The 23,843-nt window shown below is 40.6% G+C and overlaps 1 protein-coding gene and 1 long non-coding RNA gene across 2 annotated transcripts in view; one reads left to right on the forward strand and one right to left on the reverse strand.

Moving 5' to 3' along the window:
* Positions 1-6,016: 6,016 nt before the first annotated feature.
* LOC132219697 (uncharacterized) overlaps positions 6,017-23,843 on the reverse strand; it is a 52,354-nt gene continuing 34,527 nt past the window's right edge. The window contains exon 4 of the long non-coding RNA XR_009449572.1: positions 6,017-6,082. This is a non-coding gene — a long non-coding RNA (uncharacterized LOC132219697). The remainder of the gene's footprint in view (positions 6,083-23,843) is intronic.
* Positions 6,947-22,652, forward strand: GATM (glycine amidinotransferase). The gene is made up of 9 exons (XM_059702441.1): positions 6,947-7,119; positions 8,539-8,757; positions 14,629-14,824; positions 15,576-15,766; positions 16,671-16,808; positions 16,928-17,092; positions 18,584-18,647; positions 19,103-19,219; positions 21,696-22,652. Exons 1-9 carry the CDS (start codon positions 7,051-7,053, stop codon positions 21,806-21,808), a joined length of 1,272 nt encoding a protein of 423 aa, XP_059558424.1. The 5' UTR covers positions 6,947-7,050; the 3' UTR covers positions 21,809-22,652.

Below are 23,843 nucleotides of genomic sequence, written 5' to 3' on the forward strand. Positions count from 1 at the left end.
AACAGCATGACATAAGAACTGTCCTAAGTTATTAAAATTCTTTGTAAACATTCTTATTAGTGGCTGCATGTTTATCCTTTGGTTAAGTTGTTCTAAACTCTAAATTTATTCAGTTAAGAAATATTCAGCCCTAGCCAGTTTGGCTCTATAGATAGAGCATCAGCCTGTGGACTGAAGGGTCCCGGGCTAGATTCCAGCCAAGGGCACATGCTGGGGTTGCAGGCTCGATCCCCAGTAGGGGGAGTGTGGAAGGCAGCCAACCAATGATTCTCTCTCATCATAGATGTTTCAATCTCTCCCTCTCCCTTCCTCTCTGAAATCAATTATATATATACATACATATATATATATAATTGTATATATATATAATTATATATAATATATATAATCAATTATATATATATTTCCACATATATATATATATATATATATATGGAAATACTCATTAAGAAAAATTTATTTGTTCACATTAGAGCCAAATATTGAATGTGTTGTAATTTCCTTAACCATTCTTTAGTTGTTGGTTATTCAATCATTTCTTATTTCATAACATTTTTGAGGATCTAGGCCAGATGTGAAAATAGGAGGTCAGGTTTATGGGCAAAGACATTTTTGTGGTAATGACATTCTGTAACATAATCATAGTATTTCACTATTACATCATTTCTGGAATTGGCCAATATTCCTTCCTTTCGTTTGGGTGCTGATTAGCTGTGGCCTACCCCTGGGCAGCTCTACCAGTTCTAGTGACGCGGTTAGTTTGGGTTAGGAAACAGTGCCAGGCTACTAGTATCTGAGGCACAACTCTTTCTGCAGGGTGAGAGGAGCTATTTTAGCCGCTGCTAAAAATCTTGAGGTTGGACTTGAGTGGGAATAAATATGTAGTCTATTTCCAGAACCAAGTAGATAGACCCTCTACAGCAGTGGTTCTCAACCTTCTGGCCCTTTAAATACAGTTCCTCATGTAGTGACCCAACCATAAAATTATTTTTGTTGCTACTTCAGAACTGTAATGTTGCTACTGTTATGAATCGTAATGTAAATATCTGATATGCAGGATGGTCTTAGGCAACCCCTGTGAAAGGGTGGTTCGACCGCCAAAGGGGTCGCGACCCACAGGTTGAGAACCGCTGCTCTAGAGCATCCTGGTGATCTCTCTTCCTTGACTGTAGTGCATGGGGCAACAGCTACGCCTATGTTAATACCTTCCCTTGCCTCTACAGAGTTCGCAAAGTGTCTAGGCCATTTCTGCACTTGTTTAGAGGCCTCATGCCATGTTTGGTCTTTATCTTCAGCATTCAGCTATGCCTGACCTACGGAAGTTTAATTTGTCAAAGACTCATTACCACACAATCTTATGGGCATGGTGTTATCCTAAGAAGGCAATTATCTGATAAATTGCTCCTGGAAGAAACACTCAGTGATATCCTGAAGGATACTGGGAGCATGTGACACAACATGAAGCTTACAAGATAGAATCTAATATTAGAAGTTGTACTACATATATACCTTGTATTATGCAATAGATTTTTCCCTGAGAATTTATGAGAAAATCAAGAGGTATAGAAATTAAGGGCATACAGGCCTGAGTTTGAATTTGGCTCTGTCAGCTACTTGGCAGCTGTTTAACTGTGGGCAATTTATTTAAGCTCTCTAAGACTCAGTTTTCTCTTCTACATAAAATTATTGTAAGAATACTTCCTCATAGATGAGTAAATGAGATAACATATATGAAGCTTTTATTTGGCACATGGTAACAACTCAGTAAACAGTAACTGTTATTGTTAGGAAGAGTGGGAGTGACTTTAAAGTTAAAGTCAGCAAATATTAATTGAGCACTAAGGCCAGGGTCATGTGATAGACAACTCCACACACAAAAATACTTTATCTTTTTCTATATGGATTTATTTATATTAAAATAACTTTACCTTTTACAAAACAGTAGATTTATTACATTATCTACTAAATTCCAAGCAAGTCTCCTCCAAAATATAGGAATATTGGTGTAATGTCTCTTACAAGCCCATTGTTTAATTCTTTAAGAGTAAACTGTATTCACTACTTATTTATCTATTCCAAAAGAGAAATTTCCTCTCAATCATTTAACTCTGAGTTGACATTTCATAATTTTTTTTTAAAGATAAAGGGTGTTTTAAAACTGAGTCCTATGCAATCTATTTAAAGAAGTATTCTCACTTTGTATTTTTAAACAGCTATTAATTTTGCCTCGAGTCAAAGAAGGATGTTAGTTCCTCTAAATGGGCATCAATTCCTTCCTAAATCAAGGTATTTCAATTTGTACCTCTCCTAAGATTAAGGAGACCCAAAGAAGATGTATAAATGGTCAATAAGCACACGAATAGATTATCAACATCATTAGTCATAAGGGAAATGCAAATTAAAACCACAACATTATACCATGTCCCACCCACTAGAATGGATATAATAAAAATGTTGGTGAGGATGTGGAAAAATTGGAACCCTCACACATTGCTTGCGGGAATGTAAAACTGGTTCAGCTACTTGGGAAGACAGTTTGCCAGTTCCTCAAAATGTAAATCATGGAGTTACCATACGACTCAACAATTACAATCCTAGGTATACATCAATGAGAAATGAAAACATACATCCACACAAAAACTAACCTATTGCCAGTGAGGAAGAAGCAGCCAGGAGTTCACAGTCTATCCAGGGGTGGGCAAACTTTTTGACTCGAGGGCCACAATGGGTTCTTAAACTGGACCGGAGGGCCGGAACAAAAGCATGGATGGAGTGTTCGTGTGAACTAAGATAAATTCAAAGTAAACATCCTATACTAATAAAAGAGAAAAATGGTAATTGGTGTACAACTGATACCTTTTTCATTGGCTAATCAGCGAGATATGCAAATTAACTGTCAGCCAAGATGGCAGCTGGCAGCCAGGCAGCTGAGAATAGGAGGCTTGGTTGCCCCAGCGATGGAGAAAGTCAAGGATCCCCGCAGCTGCGGGGCTCTGAGCTCCTGAAGCAACAACTCCAAAAGATACAATGTTTCAATTATAGAAGCTAAAAGATGGCGGTTAATTTGCATACTCAGGCTCCAAGCAGAGCGATGCCAAACAGCCCTGAAGCAGCAGGGCAGAGAGGCCTCAGGGCCTGGGATCAGCGGAGCCGAGAGGCCTCCCAGCCCCAGTGATCAGCGGAGTCGGAGGCCCCGCGATCAGCGGAGCCGAGAGGCCTCCCGGCCCAGGTGATCAGCGGAGCCCAGAGGCCTCCCGGCCCCGTGATCAGCGGAGTCGGAGGCCCCGCGATCAGCGGAGCCGAGAGGCCTCCGGGCCAGGGATCAGGGGAGCTGAGAGGCGTCCTGGCCCTGGGATCAGCGGAGCAGCGAGGCTTCCCAGCACCGGGATCAGTGTGACAGGGTGCGGAGCCCCAACCCTCTGATCGGCCCTGCTCTGTGCATGACAGGAGTGGCGCTGCAACCTCCCTATGGACCCTGCCTTGAGTGTGACAGGGGGTGGTGCCCCAACCCCCCAATCGGCCCTACCCTGAGCATGACTGAGGGTGGCATCGCAACCTCCCAATCCGCCCTGCTCTGTGCATGACAGGAGGCGGGGCCCCAACTCCCCAATGGGCCCTGCTCTGAGCCCGACCAGGGGTTACACCTAGGATTAGGCCTGCCCTCTGCCACCCGGGAGCAGGCCTAAACCAGCAGGTCCTTATCTCCTGATGGGTCCCAGACTGTGAGAAGGCACAGGCCAGGCTGAGGGACCTCCTCTCCCAACCCCGAGTGCACAAATTTTTGTGCACCAGGCCTCTAGTCATTACATAAAAGGGTACGGTCTTTTTTTTTTTTTTTTTAGTTTTATTCATTCCAAATGGGCGGGATCCAGCCCGTGGGCCGTAGTTAGCCCACGGCTGTGACCATTTCATCTGGTCGGAGGGGGGAAGCGCGTGGGCGGGGGGGGACGGGGGCAGGGGGGAGGCAGCAGGCGGAAGTAAGAAGCTCAGGTGATGGGGACAGATCAGTTGCAATGCAGCGGCTCTGCTCCTCCCCCTGGGGTGGGGCTGGCTGAAGGAGGCCTGACCCACTAGAGAGGGAAGATATCCACCGCCCAGGAGCAGTGGCACTGCCCCAGATGTGCAGGGATCATCTTGTTTGCAATGCAGCTGCTATTGGAACCTTAAGATATATAGTAGCCCCCCTTATCCATGGTTTTGCTTTCTGGGATTTCAGTTACCTGAGATCAACCATGGTCTGAAAATATTAAAGACTAGAGTTCTTAGGTATCACCATCGACACTTTACAGAGTTGGCCCAATATTAGACAAACAAGCCAGTACGGAATATTTGTACTTGCAATAGATGAGGTCAATCTAAAAATTATTACAGATTTTTTTTTTCAAGGACAAAAAATAAATAAGAAGGAAGAGGGAGTGAGGAAAGTAAATGCTTTGATTTGCGTTTACAGTAGAACTGGCTTGGTGGCTCTACACACATACTTTTCCCTGGATTCTAGGAGATAAGTGTATGTTCCATGGCTATAATAAGTAAATACGTAGCCCTAACCGGTTTGGCTCAGCGGATAGAGCGTCAGCCAGTGGACTCAAGGGTCCCAGGTTTGATTCCGGTCAAGGGCATGTACCTTGGTTGTGGGCACATCCCCAGTAGGGGGGTGCAAGAGGCAGCTGATCGATGTTTCTAACTATCCCTCTCCCCTCCTCTCTGTAAAAAATCAATAAAATATATATTTTTTTAAAGTAAGTAAATATGTAAAACTTAATGATACCCTAGACCAGTGATGGCGAACCTTTTGAGCTCGGCGTGTCAGCATTTTGAAAAACCCTAACTTAACTCTGGTTCTGTGTCACATATAGAAATTTTTTTATATTTGCAACCATAGTAAAACAAAGATTTATATTTTTGATATTTATTTTACATATTTAAATGCCATTTAACAAAGAAAAATCAACCAAAAAAATGAGTTCGCGTGTCAGAGGTTCACCATCACTGCCCTAGACTCATGATTTCCAGGCAGATCCAATTCTTACTGCAAAATTAAAAGTGTCTTTAATGAGAGCCATGAGGAATCCTCAGATCTCAGACAGAAATGGTATAAAGCAATGTCAATACCATTTGTTATGTGTTCTTACTGAACTCTGAAATTCCTTAATTGAGGAGCACATCTCTAGTATACTGACAGAATTAGACCTTATTAGTGGCTGCATTTAATTGTTTGGAGAAGACACGTTGTAAATTTTAAGAAATGGTAGGAATTTCCCAAAACCTTCACTAGAAGGTGAAGGAAACTGGTTCCAAGTCAGACAACAAATTAGTAGTAGAACTAAGATATGAACCTGATCCTATTATCTCACTTGGAGGCCTCCTTATTGTTAGGCTGGTAAAATATTACCCCATATTCACATAACTCTAGGTGCACACCAAGTCTGCATGTACAGTCTCTTCTTTGGGCCTCTCAATGACCCTGTGTGCTAGGGACAATAAATGCAATTGTTCTCTCTTCCAGGATAAGAAGATTGCAACTCAAGAAGATACATAGTAGTCTATAAGAAAGTCAAGATTACCCTAGCCGGATAGAGCATCAGCCCAGGGAATGAAGGATCCATGGTTGGATTCAGGCCAAAGGCACGTGGGTCAGTTGTAGGCTTGATCTGTAGGTGGAGAAGGCAACCAATAGATGTGAGATCTCACATCAATGTTTCTCTGTCTCTGCCTCTCCATTCCACTCTCTCTAAAAATCAATGGAACAACATCCCCGGGTGAGGATTAACAACAAAAACAGTCAAGATTAGAACGCAGCTCTCCCTGTTCTCTCCACCATGCCATCGTGGCTGGTGCTTTCCATTAATTAACTTTGGAAACAAGTTCGAGACACCAGAATTACAAGGACAGTTCAGCTTATTAAAAATAAATAATCATATCCCTATTGGATTTGGATCAGTGGATAGAGCGTTGGCCTGCGGATCAAAGGGCCCCGGGGGTTTGATTCTGGGCAAGAGCACATACCATAGTGACAGGCTCCTCCGGGGTGCAACCAAAAGATGATGGACGTTTCTCTCTTTCTCTGTCTTTCCCTCTCTCTCTAAAAACAAACAAACAAAAATCCTCGGGTGAGGATTAACAAAAAATAAATAAGTAAATGAATAATTACTTATTTTGTATGTAGAAAAATGAAATACTCAAATCTCTCTGACCCCTCTCCTGCTAGGAACTTAAATGTTAAACTGAGTTCTCTAGTTGTGCACAAATCCACAGCAATTTAGACTTTGCACTGCTAGGGAACTACTTTCCTAACAATTGTATCTTAATCAGATTGAATAAAAAATGTAAACACATGAAATGGAAGGGAAGAAACTGTCTGTACTCCTCCCTTCTGGCCGCATTTGTCTCTATTTTCATGATCGAGTTTCTCAAGCCAGGGGCACAGGGCCAAAACTATTTGGCAAAAATCCGCAGAACACCTAACAAGCGCAGCCTCCACAGGAGCGGAGCGACCTGAATTCCAGCCTGATTTACGCTCCAGTCTCATTCCCGGTGTTGCCCTAAGCAGCCGCCTAAACGCGAGGTGGTTTCCTTCATAGTAACACGAGGTCAGTGCGCACAGATGAATTTAAACGTGTGATTGTACTTAAGTCCATAAATGTAAACTTAAAACAATAGATGTCTATACTGAGTTTACTTCGTCTGAAGTCACGTGCTTCTCCCCTTCCCTGTGACACTCGGGGGCCTCCTTGGGGGGACCCCGGCTGGGCTTCTCTGAGCGCAGCACCCGTCAGTCGGAGGCCTGCCTGGCTAAAAAAAGGCAGGCCCCGGGCACTTGACTCTGCGCCCGGGACAGTCCCTAACCATTCCTAATTCGGGGCGGCCCGGCCACCTGTTCCCGGCAGCCAATGGGCGCGAGGGGGGGCGGGGGTGGGCGCGGCGAGGCTACAAAAGGCGGCGGGCCGCGTGCCCAGACACCCCGCTGCGGGCGCGCTCTCGGGACGGCGGCCGGGCGGACGCGGCGCAGCGCAGGGACCATCGGCGGGCGGACCAGGCGGGAGCGGCGCGATGCTGCGGGTGCGGTGTCTGCGCGGCGGGAGCCGCGGCGCCGAGGCGGTGCACTACATCGGGTCTCAGGTGCGTGCGCCGTCCGCCTCGCTCTGCCCCAGCCGGCACTGCAGACCCGGTCCTTTCTGCTCCCTCTGGGAAGCTCGGCTTCAGGAATCTGCTGGCTGCCGCGAGCTTGGCGGGGTCCGCGGCCTGGGGACACACCCCGAGGGTGCCCCGGGTCTCTGCGCGTCTCCGGCCCCCGTGGCCATCAGCGCAGGGGACGCAACGGAGCTTGTGGCCCTGAGGGGACGGGGGTGACAAGAGCACCTTTTAGTAAAAAGGTGCTGTTACTGGGGTTCAGTGCCTTCTGTGGGCATAGAGTTGGGCATGCGTGTGGGGTGGACGGGAGAAGAGGCAGAGCGGGGATTTAGGACGGAGAGGGAGCGGGCAGGCCCACTCTAAGTGTAACATGGATGCTGAGTCGTGAGGAGAAGTTGGAGCGGGTTTGGTCTGTGCCCGGAGTTTCTGTCCGGTCCCCGCCCTCCACTTCCCTGGTGTGTGAGCACGCGCTTACAGACTCTCCCAGCATGTAAAGCCAGGACTATCGAGGCAGTTTGGCCATCCCCCCCCCCTCCCCCGCCAGCCCCGGCAACTGGTTCCAGAACAGCTGTCACTCTCCTTGCTTTGGTCCCCACCCCTGACTCCCCTCCTGTCTCCTTGCTAAGGCCTTAACCCGGCAGGATAGAGATTTGGGGACTTGGGATTTGCCCTGTGGTGAGGGACTCTCCCTGCTCTTGATTCTTAAAGGCCCTGCATTTTCAAAAGGCTTTTCCCCCCAAGTGCTTAGATCTCCTTTCTAGCTGTTTAAACTTGTGCCTAGGTGAATCCTTATCTTGGCCATGGACCATCTGTAAAATGGAGTAGGTGGCACTTGGTTATTCTCAAAATTGAAGTGCCAAAGAATGTGAAATGTGTGTCAGCAATGAACAAATTTTGGTTTGAAACTGATTATTTTAAAAGAGAAAGCCCTCTATATATTTTCACTTTGGGGGAAAAAAATCTAATATTGGTAATCTTTAATACTGAAGAGGAAAGGCGACTCCCTCCCCAGCTGGTCTTGGCAGGGAGACTCGGAGCAGCTTTCTGTGGTTTTCTGGGAAGAGGGTGACCCATCATCTGCAGGCCAGTTGCTTAATTAAAGCTCGACTGCAGAAAACCATTCTGAGATACAAATGGGGCCTATGATCGTTGGGGACAACATCTTCTGAGGTGTTTTAAAGAGTTACGCCAATTAACATAATAGATAAGAAGATAATGTATAAATAAATAGGAAGGTAAAACTCACCTGACACCAGTACCTACTTATAAACTAACATCTTGGTTTAAACTCTCTAAAAGGATTCTAAATGTCTCACTATGTTACCCTGGGTTTTCATCCCACTTCTACTTCCCCTCGCCCCAAGTACTGTACCTGACCAACAATAATCTCTTCTTTGTTCTTGGAAGGTTGGAAGAACCTTAACGGGATGGGTGCAGCGAACTTTCCAGAGCACCCAGGCAGCTACGGCTTCCTCCAGGAATTCCTGTGCAGCTGAGGACAAGGCCACTGATCCTCTGCCCAAGGACTGCCCGGTTTCTTCTTACAACGAATGGGACCCCTTGGAGGAAGTGATAGTGGGCAGAGCAGAAAACGCCTGTGTTCCACCATTCACCGTGGAGGTGAAGGTAAAGCAAGGGTGTTCACATGTCTGAAGTGGGGGCACTCCTCACCTTCTGCAGTCTGGCTTCGCTCCCGCACTCCTCTACTTGCTTTCTCTTCTTACTCCAGAGTCCCAAATCCAGGGTTGATTTTGAGTTCTCTCTTTTTTTTTTTTCTTTTTTTTTTAATATATTTTATTGATTTTTTACAGAGAGGAAGGGAGAGAGATAGAGAGTTAGAAACATCGATGAGAGAGAAACATCAATCAGCTGCCTCCTGCACATCTCCTACTGGGGATATGCCCGCAACCCAGGTACATGCCCTTAACCGGAATCGAACCTGGGACCTTTCAGTCCGCAGGCCGACGCTCTATCCACTGAGCCAAACCGGTTTCGGCGATTTTGAGTTCTCTTAACTGGCATCCCTGCAGTATTTGACACTATTCACACAGAATTCTGTGGATTCTGAGAGATTCCTTTCTGGGGATGTTAGTTCTTTAACTATTCCTCACATCTTCTTTCGCTGGCTATAGTGCTGGGGCTGGCCTCTTCTCTTAGCTGTTCTCACAGCTTCAGATCCTACCTCCACTCGGGCCCCAATTTCTCTCCTGAACTCTGTCCAGATCAGCATGTTCCACTCACTCCTTACTGGTTGTTGCCACAGGACCTCAAACGTGGCACATCTTGAATTCAACTGCCAGTCACTCTGCTAAACAGGACGCTTCTTCACTTTTTCCTTTCAGTTTTTGGCGTTCCTATTTACCCAAGCTGAAACACCAAGGAATCATCTTTGGTTCCTATTTCAGTCACATCCTCCACGTTCATTCTCCAAGATCTAACAAGCCTTTTGTCAAAGTGAACTTTGCCTCCAATCCTCTGCCGCTACCTTTGGTCAGGTTGTCATCTACTGCCTGGACTATTGCAGTTAACTCCCCTATTCACTCTTCTCTCCCAACCACCTTCCAGCTTCTATCAGAGTGATTTTTTAAAAACCAAAATTCAATCATGTTACTCATCACTGCTGTATTTTCTACCTCTTTGCTTGGGATGAAGTCCTCGTGGTATTCAAAATCCTTCACAATTTGGCTCTTGTCTGCATTTCCAGGACTCCCCATTTCACTCACTGACTCATCTTAGGGGTGTGTTAGTATGGCAGGTTAGCAGATGTGCATTCCTACCGGATCTCTCTCACCTGTAACATTCCACCCTGGTTTTCGACAGACTTTAAAAGATAACCATATACGCAGCCAAACCAGACTGCTCACTAGTCCCCAAACAAGCCTCATGCCGTTTCTCACACCTAGGTCTCTTCCACCCTTCTTCCAGCACCCCTCTTACCATGACTAGCTCCCACGGCACCTGCCACAGAGCCTTACAGGATTTCCCTGTAACGAGTAATATCTCTCTTTTAAAAACTCCTAGTGTTCTTCATCTGTACTGTCCTATGGCCAGGGCCTCCGTGGTTTGGTGTTCAGGTTGTATACTGAATAAGGGTCCCATAGCTGAGGGAGTGCCATCAATATTGTAGACACAGCCTACCCTTCCATTAATCATGTGTTACAAATATATCTTCAATGTACTTAAATTCCTCCTGAATGTTGACATTTGTATTTGTAATGTGGATTGAGGAAATAAGGTCTTTTACATCCTTGTCATCATCATCAGAAATGTTGCCTACATTGTACCAGGGCTCCAGAGGTATGAGCAGAAAATAACTTAGTATTTGGAGAGATTATGTTCATATAGAAACGAAGACTAATACTAAGTATCTTATGCCAACCAACTGAGAAGACAGTTGAACTGAAGTTACAGGAGAGCTAAGGAAAAAGCAATGACCAGGTGCAGAATAGTTGGAAAGTCTTCTAGAAGAAAATGATTCTTGAGTTAGACCTTGAAGACAGAGTAAGAAAAGTAACAAACTTCTAATTGTTCTGAAACTTATCTTTGGTTCTGATTTTGAAGAACAGATTAATTTCTATGTCATCAACATGTCTTAATTTTTTTTATCCTCACCTGAGGACAGTTTCCAATGAATTTTAGAGAGAAGGGAAGGGACGGAGAGAGAGAGAACCATCAATGTGACGGAGAATATTGATTGGTTGCCTCCGGCATGTGCCCGGACCTGGGCCAGGGGATTGAACCAGAAACCAAAGCATGTGCCCTGACCAGGAATTGAACCCTTGGCCTTTCCATGTATAGAACGATGCTCCTACCAACCAGGGCCACATGTTTTAAAAGGCAAGATCTTTTTAAAATCCTTTCTTGCAAAGATGTCCCATCCCCTAATCATTTTATTTTTATTTTTAAATATATTTTATTGATTTTCTACAGAAAGGAAGGGAGAGGGATAGAGAGAAACATCGATCAGCTGCCTCCTGCACACCCGCTACTGGGGATGTGCCCGCAACCAAGGTACATGCCCTTGACTGGAATCAAACCTGGGACCCTTCAGTCCACAGGCTGACTCTCCATCCACTGAGCCAAACCAGTCAGGGCCCTAATCATTTTAATTTGGTGAAGTTAAATTTCAATTTCTTTTTTTTTTAAATAATTTTTATTTCTTGAAGTATTACAAAGAGTATTACATATGTCTCCCCTTTCCCCCCATCCTTCTACTTGTCTTTAAAATTACTGACTTTCATACTATGTGATATTATGTAATCAGAATTCTCAGACATTATTTTTAGTTTTATGTTCCTTGACTTCTAACTTTGGACTTTGTAATTTCATGGGATGTGGGAAGTGAACCAGGCTGAAATCAGGAGACTGGGATTGAATTAGGTATTTGATAAAGATTGATAACTAGTCTCAGTTAATCAGTGGTTTTACCTTGTGCAAAATTCCACAAATTTCTGGGCCTCTGTCAAATCAAGGTATTAAGAAGTTTGATATCTACCTAACACAATTAAATATGAAGGTAAAAGGTTACATGTTAAGTATTTTAAAGGACAAAACCGTAACTCGTTGTAGTTGTATGGATCCAGTTTGCTAATTACATTATGAAAGTACACTGGAGGTATAATAGTTGTAGATATTAGTAGCATTAGCAGTATTGATTTCATTTATTTGTCTGGATATTTCTGCTTTATGCCACATACTAAAAACGAGGTATTGAGGGAGCAGAAAGCAAATCTAAGACATGCATGATCCCTGGCGGCAAGGCCTTACCATCTTCTAGTTGGAGGAAAATGATACCGATGTATTAATCAGTTGTAGGAACAATGAAAGATAAAACAATGTAGTAAATTATTTATATGCAATTACAGCATAAAATATGTGGGAAGATGTAAGTGCTAGCTAAACTTTATGTTGTCAGAAAACACAATTTTTAAAACCTATATGGCTTTTTAATTCTGCAAAATATAATTAATACTTTCCATCAAATATGTGCTTTTTGTTTTGCTTTTATTTTTTATAAAGCCTTTGATAAAAGGCCTTTTATGAAGTATAAAATCTATAAAAGTTAATGTAATATGTTTGTAGCTGGATAAATAAGAAATTTCTATTGAGGTTTCCTAGCCTTCCAAAGACTGTATTTAAAATCGATTTGGCAATCCCTGCTGAAAGATTTTAGGCTCTGAAAAACTATAAAGTTTCTAGGAATACAGCCACATCTCCACAACATTATTAAAAACAGTGTTTTAGTGTGTGTTTTTTATCTTGCAGACACTTGGTAAATGATTGATAACTCATTTAGCAGGGTTATAAAGGAAGTGTAAATGGTTTCCAACCATCTCCTGGAAAATACAATGTACCCTGATCATCTGGACTTTGTCCAACCTTAGCCAGAGTATGAGCTATACAAGTCACACTTGTTCAAATAATTTGTTTCTCCCGGGGAAGTTTACTTTATATTTGTTTAGGCAAGCTTTGATCTGCACAAATAGTCACATAGGCTACGTTGGAATGTGACTGGCAAGACGACATGGCTGTGCACCTGCCGTGACCCAGTGTTAAATTTTCAAAGGCTTCTTGTGCCCAAGTGGATTATAAGAGATGTGCCTGGCATGAGAAGGAAGAAGTGGTGAATGGATGGAGTACCAGAATGTGTCTGAGAGGAATATAAAGAGTCATTATTATCCTCTCCTTCTGGTTGCTGCTGCAGGACTTCCTAGGCGTAGACAACAGTGGAGTGCTTTTGTTTTGTTTTTTAAAGGAGTGGATTGATCCTAAAAAATACATAGATACATGGAACAGACTGGCGGGTGCCAGAAGGGAGGGGGTAGGGGTAACTGGATAAAGAAGGTGAGAGGATTAGCTAAAAAACATATGCATACACCATGAACAGGGACAATAGTGTGGTGAAGACCAAAGAAGGGGGAAGAGGGAGTAGGTGAAAGTGGGCTATGGGGGGGATGGGTGGGCGCAGGGAATGAGGCGCATCTGCAATAGTGTCAACATTAAAAAATTTTAATGAAGCCCTAACTGGTTTGGCTCAGTGGATAGAGCGTCAGCCTGCGGACTGAAGGGTCCCAGGTTCGATTCCGGTCAAGGGCATGTACCTTGGTTGCGGGCATATCCCCAGTGGGGGGTTGCAGGAGGCAGCTGATCAATGTTTCTAACTCTCTATCCCTCTTCCTTCCTCTCTGTAAAAAATCAATGAAATATATTTTTTTAAAAAAATTTTAATGAAAAAAGAAGTACTCAAATTTTTAATACTGATAACATTTTTCTGGGGCTAGATATTGAGTCTATTGTTTACCTATAGATCTTCAAAAGTAAAGCAATTCATACTTTAGACAGGGGTTGGTAAACTTTTCTATGTAGGACCAAATAAATATTTCAGCCTTTGCAGACCATAGGTCTCTGTTGCGTAAGTACCCACGCTCAGCTCTGCCATTGGAGTGCAAAACAACCACAGACAATGTGTAAAGGAATGTGTGTATGTTCCCATAACACTTTATGTACAAAAACAGGCAGAGGGCAGATTTAACCCATGGACTTTAGTTTGCCAATCCCTGTTTTAAAGCTTACTGACATTCTTCATGTTTGCTAAAGACCTGTTAGTTAGATTCCTAATCTTTCTCCAGCAGGTTCAGCTCCAGCCTAACTGATGTGAACCTAGATACTGAACTAAGAAGAGGCAGGTCTGCTTCCATATGTTTGATATTTATTAGGCTGAGGTAAAGATGAGAGTATAGCCAAAAATCTGGAAAAGACACCGTCTTTGACATTAAAGAGTTAGACATGTAGACAAACTATATTTCCTTACTCAGTTTTCCCTTCTTGAAAGCACTTACCACTATCTGAAATTGTCTGATCTGTGATGGCAACCTTCTTAACTGACATGATCAGGATTGGTAATTGGTCACTTATTCAATGATATATGGACATATTTTTTAAATACTGGCTTTAAACATTTTATAAAACTAAAATATATAAATGTACATTGCTTTGCCAACCTTTTGGTGAAGGTCACAGGCTTTTTCTTATCTTTGGATCTTCTGATTGGAATTCTGCTTCATCTATTTTGATAGGTTACATTCATATGCATCACCTATATTTCTCAATGTATTTCTTTAAATTAACTGAAAACTTAGCCACATGCAAAACAATCTCAATGAAGAATCCTCTAGATTTTTATACTTTTGAAATATTTTACTGTTGTATCTACCCTAATTTAACAGTAATTTTTAGCAAATTGATTGGGCCTTTTTAAAAGCATTCAACTGTTTTCCATTCAGTTGTCTCTTAAACATCAAGGGGATTTAAACTTCTTCATTCAACAAATATTGAATGTCTTCCCAGAGAAGCACTGTGTCCATGCTGGGGTCCAACACTGGATGAGACGTGGTCTTAAGTCTCAATTCTGTTAAGCTATACAAATTATGGTTTACCACCTATAAATCTATCATGAGTCATATTTTTCTTCTGTATTTCACTTTCTTCTGCTTCTAGGCCAACACATATGAAAAGTACTGGCCATTTTACCAGAAGCATGGAGGCCATTATTTTCCCAAAGATCATTTGAAAAAGGCTGTTGCTGAAATTGAAGAAATGTGCAATATTTTAAAAATGGAAGGAGTGACAGTGAGGAGGCCTGACCCCATTGACTGGTCCTTAAAGTATAAAACTCCTGATTTTGAGTCTACGGGTAAGTGATGTTAGATCCCTAAATTGCTAGTGTCTTCATTTTTAACTTCTTTCTTAATGTGTAAGGAGAAAACTCTAATCATTTCTCAGAGGTTCCTTTGTTTTAATAATTCTTCAAAACTGTAAGGACTACTTAGGAACAGTTTGGTTCTTTTTGATATGATTAAGTTGTATACATTCAAAATTCATTGTAAATCTGGGATCTCCTTGAAAGAATCCACTTTTCTCAACTTCCTGATAATTTTCTTACATAAGAAGAGTGGATTCTATTTAATTTTCCTCAAGAACCGAAGTTAAGAGAGGAACAGAAACATCCCCCCTTTTTTTAATTGACACCACTACATGATTTTTCTTGTGCCTGAGTTCAGTCTAATTCACAGTTCTAGAAGCTATCCTGTCCCAACTTTTATCTTATCATATTGATATTCCCTGAAGAATTCTGTTTCTGTGTAGCAAGAAAAAAGCTTTCAAAAGGTGGAAACTTGGGGTTCAAGACCATTTTGAACAAGCATCTTACTGCTTCACTTTTTTCTTTGTTTTGGTTTGGCTTCAGGATCCTCACACAGAATTCATGTTAACAGTCTAGTATCTATCATTCCACATTTTTTTCACTTGCACATAATTATATACATTCACACATACAGATTTTCTGTAAATTTTTTTTTTACCGAAAAATGGGATCATATTATATAGACTTCTCTGTCTTGGCAATTAGCATTACTAAGGCTATTGTGGAACTTTCGGTCCGATAGGTTTATATGGTGCGATGCCTCGGGACATCTTGATGGTTGTGGGCAATGAGATTATTGAGGCTCCCATGGCATGGCGAGCTCGATTCTTTGAGTACCGTGCATACCGATCAATTATCAAAGACTACTTCCACCGTGGCGCCAAGTGGACAACAGCTCCTAAGCCCACAATGGCTGATGAACTTTATGACCAGGTAAGTCCCAAATTATAGGTGTGCTTATTAGTAACGTTTCTAAATGATCCACAGTGAGATGGAGATTCTCTGATACCTTGTATTTGTTATGCATTTTATGATGAAAATAAGAGTAAATGATATTGTGATAATAATAGTTGTAATGGCTAATACTTATTTGGTGCTTACTATGTGTCAGGTCTTGAACTAAGGACTTTATTTACATCCTCAGTCCTTTGTATACTTCACAACCACCCCATGAGGAAATAGTATCATTCCATTACAGGGAGCAGCAAAATTTGCCTGAGTCATCGGTGGAGAGAGAAAAGTCACTACACTCCATTCTGCTCTAGAAAAAGAATTTGGTCTACAGGCTAAATTCACATAAAAGGGAGTATATGCCCCTTATTAGATAATGTATGATTTGATCATTTATAGAAAGAATTAAAAAAAAACCCCAAACTTCTTCCAGGGGTTTAAAGACAGAAATAAATAATAAATTCATTCTACCACACCCAATCAAATTTGGCAGGGAAACATGACATCTCATTTTATGGAAGGAGTAAGGCTCAGGACCAAATTCCTTTTCTAAAAGAACAGAATGACTTCATCCTTTTGACAGTCAATATTGTAGGTAGGTACATAAATCAATTATGGGTCACGGAATATTTTCAGAAACATTACTGCCTCTGTACCACTTGCTTCTAAGTATCAGGAAAATGCTGTCATGCCATTTTTTGTTGTTAGTTATTTTTTTAATTTTTTTGGTTTGGTTAGCATGTGCCTACATCTTACATGTTTTAGGGTAGTAGTATGTTGGGAAATGATGGTGATAAATGAATTGAATTTTCTTAATAAAAAATGCCCTATAAATAGTTTTCTCATGAACCAATGCATTGTGTGTGTTCATTCTTGTTCCAATTAGGATTACCCCATCCATTCTGTAGAAGACAGACACAAGTTGGCTGCTCAGGGAAAATTTGTAACGACTGAATTTGAGCCATGCTTTGATGCTGCTGACTTTATTCGAGCTGGAAGAGATATTTTTGCACAGAGAAGCCAGGTTGATAAAGGATGCCTCTGAAATTCCACACCTTTTGTTATTGTATTTTTTTATTTCCAAATTCAAATATTTCCATCCTATTTTTAGTTTCCTGATTTATGTCTTCCTTTTGTTTTCAGGTTACAAACTACCTGGGCATTGAATGGATGCGTAGGCATCTTGCTCCACACTACAAAGTGCATATCATCTCCTTTAAAGATCCTAATCCAATGCATATTGATGCCACCTTCAATATCATTGGACCTGGTCTTGTGCTTTCCAACCCGGACCGACCGTGTCATCAGGTAAGGAAGTTGTTAGGACTCTGGAAAAGTAATAGAGTCTAGCAATGGAAGTCATTGCCACTTTTATTTTAAGCACTTCCATGAATCCTACTGGTTTTAAATGACAAATTCAGCAATATTCAACAGTATTATAATTGAAATTAGATTGCTTGTTATATTTACTACAAGATATCCAACACTCAGACATATACAGTGTAGTGTCATCAGACTTTGGCTGTGCTGTGAGAGCCTCCAGCTTGTGCACATATGTATGTGTTTTTTTTTAAAACAAAGTAGTATTACAATAGCTCCCTTTCATCCACAGGGATACATTCCAAGACCCCCTGTGGATGCCTAAAACCATGGATAGTACTGAACCCTATATATATATATATACTATATTTTCCCTATACATATATACCTATAGTAGTTTAATTTATATAATAGGCACAGAAAGAAATCAACAATAAAACTAATAATAAAATAGAACAATGATAACAGTATATTGTAACAAAAGTTATGTGAATGTGGTCTCTTTCTCTCTCAAAATACCTGGAATTTTCCATTTAATATTTTCAGACCATAGTTGACCTCAGGTAACTGAAATCCCAGAAAGCAAAACCATGGGTAAGGTTCCAATTGCAGCTGCATTGCAAACAAGATGATCCCTGCACATCTGGGACAGTGCCACTGCCCCTGGGCGGTGGGTATCTTCCCTCTCTAGTGGGTCAGGCCTCCTTCAGCCGGCTCCACCCCAGGGGGAGGAGCAGAGCCGCTGCATTGCAACTGATCTGTCCCCATCACCTGAGCCTCTTACTTCCGCCTGTTGCCCTCTACTTCCAATTGGGTGATTGGCGAGTGGTTCTGTTATTTGCTAGGCTTTAGTACATGTTTTTAAAATCACTATTTTACCATGTCACTCTCCATTTTTATCCCATAAATTTAGACAAAATGACCAAGATTAGTTATTCATTTCAATATAATTCATTGCTATACTACTAGTAAGTGGGTAAGTGAACATAGGGACAGCTGAGTTATAATAAATAGGTCACTAAGTATAATTAGGGTTCTTAATTTGTCTTTATACCATGGTCATAGATACAAAGTGATAGACTATGAAGTGGACAGACTATGGGATTGACAGTCACATTTTTGTTTTCTTATAACTAAATAGAAAATATTTTCATTTTCTTTCAAGAGAATTTCTCAAAAAAAGTGTCTTTGGCATTTTAAAATTTCTGAACCCGAGAAAAGCACAAGAATATTTTTAAAAGCTTTAACATTTCTGTTATTTTTAAACTTTAATCTGGTAATCTGGGGATTTTTTGTATAATTTTAATTAGGATTCAGAGAAAATCATCCAAAGTCTTGAAAATTTAATTTCTTTATATTGACAATTGAGAAGATAGCTTCTCAAAAATAATTATTAATCACAAAGGCTACTAGAGACCAAGAATGATAAGAATAGTATATATAGGTGAAAGCCTCTTTGTTTTTTTTTCGGTCTTGCAGATTGATCTTTTCAAGAAAGCAGGATGGACCATAGTTACTCCTCCAATACCAGTCATTCCAGATGGTATGTTTACTTTTATGTGCTCACAGACTAAAATGATTACTTCAGTGACCAAGAATCTTTCACCTATAGATAGCAGCCCAAATTTTTAGAAATTCAGAGAAAACATTTCCCCAGTAAGGAATGAACTGGCGCTTAGAACCACGGAGACTAAAACAAAGCTGCACGTGTGTTTACCCTCTCCTTCCACGGAAAGTGAAAGGGAAAAGATGGGGAAATCAGTATAAAATAACATCTCATAAAGCAAGAAATGACTTCGTAAATAAAACAAAGTGAAATCCACATGTGTAATGAGTATAAATTGATTTATAACATTTATACATGGCCTTAAGATAAAAATTTTGGAGGGAAAGTGAACTCTGAAAATTGAACTGTCACTTTAATGTTCTTCACTTTCAAATCCTTGATTTAAATAAAAATGATTACAGACACAATTTAAAAGTTGTTGCTATTTTTAGATCACCCACTCTGGATGTCATCCAAATGGCTTTCCATGAATGTGTTAATGCTAGATGAAAAACGTGTTATGGTGGATGCCAATGAGGTCCCAATTCAAAAGATGTTTGAAAAGCTGGGTATGTACAATATATGAAGCATGTTGTCATATATGAAGAACTGAAGAAATGACAAGCTAGGTTTGATGTATGCTTTATCTAATTCCTTTTCTGTTCCTTTTCGAGGTACCAAGTTGTTATTTTGTAGATGAACAATATTTTTGTTTTCAACAACATAACCTCAAAAGGTTGGAGATGCATCCCAGGCTCCTCAGTCTCCCCCCTAGCAATAAGTGTACCCATCTTCTATGACTTCCCTAACCTCCGGGGGGCCATGTGTGGAGAACTGCCCCTTTGTAGTTGAGCATATACATTATTCAGCCCTTCCCCAAACAAGAAATTGTTGAGGGTACTTTAAAATAATTTAATGTAATTACATATTATAAATGACATAAGGGTACTGACACATAAGTGACTTATATGTATGATAAGCACAGTGAACAAAGTAATGAAATGCAATAGAGGATGTCAGTAAATCATCTTTGAACTAAAAAGTAAAACTGATTTTTATTTAGGTAGGAGTTTGCTTATCCTAATATTCAAAATATGGACCAGGTATTCTAATACTATGGAGGAAAGTGTTGAAAGAAGGGATTTTCATATAGCTGTTATATAGAGTACAGAAGTATGTGTGTTGATCACTCTTAACATACTTGACATATCTTGAGTGTTAAATAAAGCCAGGTAGTCCACTTGTTGTCATTGAGTCATGTTTTGATTTATTTCAGGTGCACTACCCCGAAAAAATGTTTGACCCTTTTAACACATCTCTCCTTAATGTAATCTATAATAATAAAGGTATAATATGCTAATTAAACCAGATGTCCTTCTGAAAAATCTTCCAGACAAAGTCAGGGCTTCAAGGAAAGCCCAGGTTCTGGGTGCCTGCTGGCAGCCGGGGGAAGAAGGTCCTACTCTTGCAGGAATTTCGTGCATCGGGCCTCTAATATCAGTATAAAAAGAATTGGCCTATCAGAGTCAGACTGAGCCCAATCTAATGATTTAACCCTAATGCTATGCGTCTCCCACCCCCACCTTCATTAAGTAACCCAATTGCTTGGGTTCAGTTTCTTTATCCATTAAGACTTTATTATTTCTCAACTTAAAATATTATCAAGTACCAAAGATCTGATTTACAAATTTTTTTTTTGTAATAAAGTCTTTTTAGACACAGGGAACTCGTTAAGCAAACCTTTTCAAGTAATTGAATTTTCTCCAATTCAGGATTAATATGGATCTAGAAATCTGAGTAAGATAGCTACATCTATCAGGAAACATATGCTTGTATTTGAAAGCTCACCCCTTATCCCAAGCCTACTCCTTACCTCTGTCCTACCTACTCTTACTCTTCAAAGCCCTGCTCAGTCTCACTTTCTCAGGTAAGTCTTTCCGATGGCTCCTGCTGCCTTCCCCTGCCTGACCATACCAATGGAACCTTTAGTGACTCTGTAGCTGATTTTCCCCCCTCTCCTTGAGGGAGGAGAACAGATTTTCTTTTTAAAACCCCATTATGCCAACCACAACAGATTCTTCCTAAATACCACTGGTTGATTTGGCACATCGTGGCCTTGTCAGTACAAATAGTGCCAGATTAAACTAATTGATTGTCTCAGTACCTTTGGAACCGGTATGACCATACAACCAGATATGAAAATATGAGTTCTGTTTCAATGTTTCCTTAAGGTGGCCTGGTATAAAATCAGTCATATCAGATAAACTTTGCTTGTATGGCCCTAACCGGTTTGGCTCAGTGGATAGAGTGTTGGCCTGCAGACTGAAAGGTCCCAGGTTCAATTCCGGTCAAGGGCATGTACCTTGGTTGTGGGCACATCCCTGGTAGGGGGTGTGCAAGAGGCAGCTGATCGATGTTTCTCTCTCATCGATGTTTCTAACTCTCTATCCCTCTCTCTTCCTCTCTGTAAAAAATCAATAAAATATATTTTTTTAAAAAAAGGAAAAAAAAGAAAAGAAAATTTCGGGTTCACCCAACCTGGCTTACTGCCACATGAGGCCTAACTTTGGGCCTATCTTGGCTTTAAAAAAAAAACACACAAAAAAACTTTGCTTGTGTGTAAGTAAAGTCAACTTTTCAGGTTGGGTAAATTATACTTTTCCTACTCAATTCACCTGGTAAAATTAGAAGCAGTCTGGCAAAATAGTTACAGAATAATTCTAAAGGCCTTGAAATGTTAGTGCTTGCTTGTTTTTTGAACATTTGATAGACATATCTGCTCATCCTACCTATTGTCTTGTGAATAGTCAGTGGCACAAAATAGAGTTCAGAATCTTTGCTGACGTTTTGGTGACTGTTTTATATAAGCAGTGGAACAGATCAGATAAACTATAATTGGTGAAAATAAAATTGAAAGACTCCCCTGGGTTGGCATAGACCTAAGGATCAGAACTGTAGGCTTCCTGCCCTCTTTAGGCTTACTTCCTATAGGAGACTCTGCATGTGAATCCATCTAACTGGCCACGTCTCTCTCGTTCAATGCAGGTATCAGTACCATTAAGGTTAACATTCGTAGTGCCAATTCCCTGGGAGGAGGCTTCCACTGCTGGACCTGCGATGTCCGGCGCCGAGGCACCCTACAGTCCTACTTTGACTGACCACACTCGATGGGGCTTGTGGCGTAGGGACAAGGTTCATTTTCCTGCTTTAAGAAGTGCATGAACTATAGTGCTTTAAACAATCATATCCTTAACAGGGGTCTTAAGCCTTCATTTTCTTTGTTACAAGGAAAATAACTTGTGCTATGTCTTACTTTCTGCTCCTAAATTTATTTGCTATTTGGCTTCAAGCATATAGTAACTTGGCCACTAATATTTAACCATCTACCTCTGTTTTTAATTTTCTTTCCAAAAGGCAGCTTGAACTGTTAGTCCTAATCTTCACTTTTTTTTTTTTTTTACTTTTTGTTACACTTGTGAATGATAGTATCATTTCTTTTTTCTTAATGAATATTCACAAATCTTAAGTAGAACCAGATAATTGTCTCTTTTTCTAATGAATTTTGGTAATTTTTATTTGTTAAAAAAATAACCTAGACTATACAAACATTTAAGTAAATTTTCCATGAATGTTTTTAATACTCTCATCTCAACAGTGGTGATGTTTGCTACTAAAAACCTTTCCATACAACTTACCTCATTTCAAGTGATTTATTTTCGTCTCTTTTTCTTCTCTGATTATAATTGTATAGAAATATTTAGTGCAATAGGATATAACTACCAGTTCCCATCTCTAAATTTTGATATTCAGCATCGAATGGATATATTACACCTTTTGGTAATCTAAGATTTGTTTACAGATGTGCAAATTATTTAAAGTGCAGACTTTAAAGACATTAAAAACTAACAGAGGTAAAACCTACATGTAATATGAAGTAATTTTAATGTTGAATACTGTATATGTATTTTTATTCTAATAAAGTTTTGTGTTACAGAAAATGGATCTTATTAGAGTTTGGTGTCAATCTAATTATTTTGAGCAAATTACAGGATGTAACTCTTGGGACAGAATTCTAATGCTTTGATATAATCAATATAGTCGTCTCTAGTAGATAAAAATTTAAGCCTAATTCTTGTATTCAGAAATGTTTAGCAGAGTCCAATTTTGTTTATTAATTTACTCATTCAAAAATATCTGAATGTCTTCTGAATATAAGGGACTCATCCTAGGCCCCAGAAAAGAAAAAAAGAGTCTCTGTTCAAGATGCTAAATGTTTTGACTAATGAAAAACCTGGGGGTGGGAGATAGGTTTCAACCATGCCCTTGCCAACACTTTTGCTCCTGTGTATCCTGCTGTCTTTTTCGTCCCCCACAGAAACACCTATCAGTCCTACACCTGGACTGACTCCTGCTTTAAAAAAATCTACATGATCGTGTGGATTGGGGCACACTTGGGGTATACATTCCCTGGCCAAAATACTACTTGATCATGCTATTTACACACCCTCCACATTCTCCTCAGTGTCTATTCCAAACCTTCACTCTGTTCTCTTACTTGATCATATTACTTCATTTTTCACAGAAAAAATGGCAGCCATCATGTGTCAGTTCCCTCAGCTTTATTTGCATTTGCATTCTCTGGTTAAAGTTATTTTCCTCCTTGCCTTCACTAGCTAAATTTCTAAAGCTTACTTCTCAACCCTCTACAAAGAGACACTTTTCTCACTGAGGCAGAAAAAGGGACAAATGTACCAACCGTGTCTACTCCATACAACTTTGATTCTAATCTCTCTTTCAGCTATATCAGTTATCATATTTTCTACAACTCCAGTGTGTGTGTGTGTGTGTGTGTGTGTGTGTGTGTGTGTTTTTTCCCTCAGCAAATAATCAAGCTCAAAATAATATTCAAACAAAAACTATGGCAATTTCATTTTCCTTTAGAGCTAAGCTTCCAGAATACATCCACTTTCTCCACTATTTCACCTTTTATTTATTCCTCAATCTCCTGCTATCTGATTTCTACCTTAGCACTGCAAAGTACTGATGATATCTTCGACCTGACCTCTCAAGTGTCATTTCCAGTGGATACTATTAATACCACTCTCTTCCATCTCCTTTGTTTTGTCGTTAATCCTTGCCCAAGGATATGTTCCCATTGATTTTTAGAGAAAGAGGAAGGAAAAGACAGAGTGA

This window comes from Myotis daubentonii, chromosome 1, assembly GCF_963259705.1.
Source record: "Myotis daubentonii chromosome 1, mMyoDau2.1, whole genome shotgun sequence".
NCBI classification, from domain to species: Eukaryota; Metazoa; Chordata; class Mammalia; order Chiroptera; family Vespertilionidae; genus Myotis; species Myotis daubentonii.

What these genes read in the sequence shown, in the direction of transcription:
- GATM (XM_059702441.1), top strand. Translation starts at nt 7,051, where the DNA reads ATGCTGCGGGTGCGGTGTCTGCGCGGCGGGAGCCGCGGCGCCGAGGCG. An exon ending in CTGATGAACTTTATGACCAG is followed by an intron (nt 15,767 to 16,670) that starts GTAAGTCCCAAA and finishes TGTTCCAATTAG; the next exon opens with GATTACCCCATCCATTCTGT. An exon ending in AAAGATGTTTGAAAAGCTGG is followed by an intron (nt 19,220 to 21,695) that starts GTATGTACAATA and finishes CGTTCAATGCAG; the next exon opens with GTATCAGTACCATTAAGGTT.